The sequence below is a fragment of the Grammomys surdaster genome, unplaced genomic scaffold (genome assembly GCF_004785775.1).
Source record: "Grammomys surdaster isolate TR1022 unplaced genomic scaffold, NIH_TR_1.0 104172, whole genome shotgun sequence".
In the NCBI taxonomy this organism is placed as follows: domain Eukaryota; kingdom Metazoa; phylum Chordata; class Mammalia; order Rodentia; family Muridae; genus Grammomys; species Grammomys surdaster.
Genome location: NW_021609606.1, coordinates 2,286 through 7,387, shown reverse-complemented (window position 1 = coordinate 7,387; position 5,102 = coordinate 2,286). Strand labels below are relative to the sequence as shown.

The following is a 5,102-nucleotide window of genomic DNA, read 5'->3' as shown; positions in this document are numbered from 1 at the left end:
GCCACTGCTGAAGCCGGAACTCAGCGAGACAGGCTCCCTTCCGCCACGTGCCCAGCAGGGAGAGGAACAACCTGGTCCCCACTGAGGTTGCACTACAGTACAATCCTCACACCAACTTCCAACCAGAATACAGCAGTGCTTCCCATGGCCCTCAGAGGACTGACTCTATACCATTCCACCCTTCAAAGGCCTGTGAGCAAACACCACAAGCCACACACAAATGTGACAGCCCTCAGGGGCCTCAAACTAAACCTGAGATAGCTAATAGAGTTTCTCTGATGTGCCCCACACCACTCTCCTGGTGGTAACTAATCAAGGTATCCAAAGGGTTCTGACAGAAGGAACAAGCACTGCTGTTGACGAGTGATGTCGGCCACAGCAAGGCATTATGGGGGTGGCACCAAAGTCTGAAGTCACATAGTTGCTACCCTGGGACTTGGCTATTCCTTCTTCTACATCTGAGAGAATACGTTTCCTCCCAACTTCTCTGACCTTGCTAGGCACTTTCCTCTGGACAGGGTCCAGTTTATGAATTTCCTTCTTTGACAACAAGATGCTTTGGGTGGGACACGGCACCAAGGGGTGGCGAGGCAGAAATAGGCTCCTCCCTCTTTGTCCTAACACATCAAGAGTGAAAAGATTAGTGCCAGCATCAACACGCTCGTGCAGACACAGAAACACAGCTAAATGAAGGGGAGGTGGTATTCCACAATAGGGGTGCGTCTGCCCAGGCCACTCGTGTTTCTGATATGTCCCCGTGGATTGTTCTGCAAACTCCTTTCACACTGTCCTCTCATCTGCTGTACCTCATACCGAAGGAGACCAAATCATGATCCCTCCTTAAAGAAAACCACCAAACAGTGAGTGAAATTTTTACAATTTTCCTGAAAGAAAAATAAAAAGAAAGAAAGAGAATAAATGATAGCTTTAAAGACCAGGGTGTTCACTCTCCTTTAACCACTGTGGTAAACAATAATATTCTCTAGACTAGGAAAGGTCCCCTTCCTTAGAACTGCAAAGACAGAGCCAAGAATGTGTGTCTTTACTCCAAGTAAGGGGAGAGGAAATCAACTTCACTAACTCAGGCAGGTAAGCTGAGGACAAGGAGGGAAAAAACCTGCTGAGGATCCAGAGGGTCACTAAAAGTAGATCCAAGGAGAAGACAGGCGGGCATGCTTCCTGTCCCCACATGTACCCCGTTCTCAGCCAGCAGTGCCTGACGCCCACCTCTCACTGCCCAGTCCACAGAAGACAGAAAGGGGCAGTCCCACCTGTGGGGAGCTGGCGACGGGCCCAGCCATCATGCCTCGGACAATCAGGCCAGACTTCTGCCTGGTTCTCTCCACTGTCCTCTTCACATCTACGCCAGGCTCCGATGAATGAAGCTGTTCCACCTTCTCCCACGCAGGAACCAAAGGGAGGCTGTCGCCCAGGACCATGTGCGCAGGCTTACTTTTGTATGAGGTATTTTTGGAAGGTATGAAATTACCAAGTATGTCCACATCCAGATTATCATGCCTACAGAAACATAATATTTCCATTTAAAAAGAGCCTCCAAATGAAAGATAACGATAAAGCCCAAAGCTAACCACCATTCATGAACACACTATTGGACATGAGTCAAGTCAGGAGAGGTAAGGACTGGAAGCACTTCCTTGCTATCAGGACAAAGGCGGCTGAGTACAAGCAAAGTCAGATGATGGTCCACAGGGCTCCTCAGTCCTACTGGCTGAAGGCTAAAGAATGCCTTGCGTCTTGCACACTCAAATGATAAAGGAGGGCACCTGCGGTGCAGTGCTGGGCATGCGGAACCCGGCCTTGCTGCACATGGAAAGCACACCTGAGGCAAACGACATGTCTGAGTGTTCAGTAAAGCTGAGCCAGTGTGTATACATACACACATACACACATACACACACACATACACACACACACATACACACACACACATACACACACACATACACACACATACACACACACACACACACATACACACACACATACACACATACACACACATACACACACACACATACACACATACACACATACACACATACACACACACATACACACACACATACACACACATACATATATACATACATACATACATACATACATACATACATTACATACATACATACACAGTTGTGTGCATGTGAGGGGGAAGGAGGGAAAGGAAACAAAGAAAAAAGAGAGAAACAGTGAAAAGCAGCAGAAGTCCTCTTTTTAGGTGGAGCCTCCTAGGTGGTCGGACACGTTGCAATAGAGCTGACCCTCCCCTTCCCACCACCGGCTGTCAGAAACCCATTAACACTGACAAGAAACAGAAACTTCATACTTTCTGTGAGAAGTACATAACCATAGGCATTGCTGCTGATGCTCTGGGTTATGTCATCCGAATCAGTGGGGATGGCAAACAAGGTTTTCCCGTGACGCAAGGTGTCCTGACCCACAGCAGACTGTCTGCTGTTGAGAAAGGGCATTCTCGTTATAGACCAAGAACAGAGAGGGAAGCGCAAGACTGTCTGGGGATGCATGCTGATGCCAACCTGAGTTCTCAACTCGGTTACTGGAAGGAGAGATGCAGACAGAGAGAGAAGGAGAGAAAGACAGAGGGAGCTAGAGAGGGAGAGAGCAAGAGAGAGAGGGAGGGAGAGAGAGGGAGAGAGAGAGAAAGAGAGAGAGAGAGAAGAAAGAGGATCAAGAAGTGAGGGAAAACAGGGCCCTGTTTTTACAGGGAGCCTTGTCTGTCTGGCTGAGCTGGTAGGCAGGGTGGAGGGGAGGAGGAGGAGGTGGGTACCTGGCTTTGCCTGCTTCTGACCAGGATGCTCGTCTTCCTGTGTCTTCATCTGAAAGGTCGTATATATTCACCAGTGTGGTCTCTGGGTATCTCAAAGGCAATTTGTTGTTTTTCTTTGGAACAGGGATTGCAGGGATTGGGGCATCTTGGCTTTCACTGTTGTCTGTATTTCCAAAATGATCAAGGAAGTATCTGGTGATGAGTTCCAGGTTGGTTTTTAGAGGCTTCTCTTTTGCCTATCATTGGGAAGGAAAAAATATCATTAACTGAATGCACAGCATTTGGGGAAGGGTGGAGAGACTATCCCAGTCCTTCGACATAGCTACCAGCTTTGCACTCACGCTCCACACTTCCAGCAAACACACACTTACTTATTCTGTGTGCCAGGCACCAGACTGGGTAGGACTCAGAAAGGAAGACAGAGGTCTCCACTCGGAGAGAACCACCATCTTGTACACTGTGAGGCAAAAAGAGGTCTGTCCAAGCTAATCTAATCTCCTTTTGCATTCTTTCCCTTTGTAAGCAAGAGATAAATCCTTCTGTTTAAAAAAAAATACAGGTTTAACTTAATATTGTATTATACTCACTTATTGAGTGGGAGGAAGCTGAGAACCACATGTACGTGGAGATCAAAAGACAACTTGAAATAGCCAATTCCCTCCTTCCATCATCTTCTTGGCCTCTATAGATCCAAGACACATTTGGGGACCGAACATTTTACTAGGGGGTGTTATGGTTTGAATCAGGGATGTCCCTGTCAGGCTCATGTTCTGGGCTCTTGGTCACCAGCTTGTGGCATCGTTTTGAAGTCTGCAGAGCCTTAAGGAGCTGGGGCCTGGCTGGTTGAAGCAGCTGTAAGGGGCGGAACTGTGATGAGCACATCTGGCTGCAGTCTCAGGCTCTTCGTTTCTGATCTACATCATGTCAGTAAGCAAACCCACATTCCAGGGACCGGAGCTCCTCCATCACGATGGACTAAAGTACCTAAAACCATGATCCCAAATAAGCTTTTCACACTGGAAGCTGTTCCTGTGAGGTATTTTGTCATAGCAAAGACAAAGTAAATAACACAAGAGATGATGTCTCTTTAACATTGACCACTAGTGATTGCAGACTGCAGCAGGAAGTTAAAACGAAAAGCATAGAGTCGGCTGGGACAGACCCAGGCTATACTCCAACCATAAAAAGAAAAAAAAAGCACGCGAGGAAACTCTTCAGAATAAATGATATCAGTATGTTCCAGCTTTGCCTGCAGTAAGTATTTTCTTTGGTTTTTGGATGTCTAGTCTTTTAAACACATGACCAGCTGAGACTAAACCCAAACAACAAAAATTAGAGCTTTGATTTCTCTTAAACCTCTCAGCCCAAATAAGGTGAACAGACACCCAGTTGTCCAAGCAGTGTCCTACAGGTTGGCTTCAGGCATCTGGGCCCTGTGTCAGTCCCACCCCAGGAGCTGGGGGCTGGGAGCACCTGGCCCTGCTGAGCTGTGTCCAGACATGGTCTTGAGTGCAAGGCTTGCCAAGTCAAAGCAGTCACAGTTTGATGAAGGGCCTGTGAGGAGCCCTCAGTACAAGCCAAGTCCTTCCCCTGCTAGTCCTCTCCTGCCAAGATCCATGGCCAGTGGACAACACTGAGTTCAACAGCCTTATCAGATCATTAAAATCAGGAATAATGTGTTTATTTATTCAGTTTTTATAAGACCAAAAAAAAAATATTTACTTTGTTTTGGTCCAAATTAAGATGACAATGAAGTGAGTTGAAGAAAACATACATTGACTTCACTATCTTGCCTTTTCTCTCACTGAGGTGCTCCGGGTCCTAGGTTGCCCACACTACACCTCTGGGAGTTTCTCACTTGCATCACACAGCTCGCAGTGAACAGACAGTCCTGAGGTGAAGCTAACACCATTTCCCCGAACCTCAGTCTTACACAGGGAGTGGTCCAAAAACCTTGGGAATAAAAATTTTCCATTCTCCGGAATCATCCTGGGCTCCTCAGAAGGGTTCACTAACAATGGGCCTTTAGTCAGTGGCGGCCCCGACCTAAGGAGGCTAGTCGGGAACTGAGTCAGCTCCTGGGACGCCTAGCTGGAGGAGACAACAAGACCAGAACTGAGCTGGTTTCCAAAATTCTTTAAGGTCTCACCAAATATAACAGAACCAACACAGAAGCCAATCAAAGTTGTACTAATGTCACTGTTTTGTACCTACCAATAATAATAGAGGCTACCTAACCCTTCTGGAAAATTCCTCTAGACCCGCATAACAGGGGCCTATGAGCCCCTCAAGT

At 47.2% G+C, this 5,102-nt stretch overlaps 1 protein-coding gene across 1 annotated transcript; it reads right to left on the bottom strand.

Moving 5' to 3' along the window:
- Nucleotides 1-1,271: 1,271 nt before the first annotated feature.
- On the bottom strand, nt 1,272-4,721 carry LOC114635441 (probable ubiquitin carboxyl-terminal hydrolase MINDY-4; the record flags this gene model as incomplete). Its single annotated transcript, XM_028784029.1, has 3 exons — nt 4,668-4,721; nt 2,810-3,045; nt 1,272-1,518 (listed from the first exon to the last, which is right to left on the bottom strand). Coding segments are annotated over exons 1-3 (537 nt in total), but the record flags the coding sequence as incomplete, so codon positions are not given.
- Nucleotides 4,722-5,102: the final 381 nt, after the last annotated feature.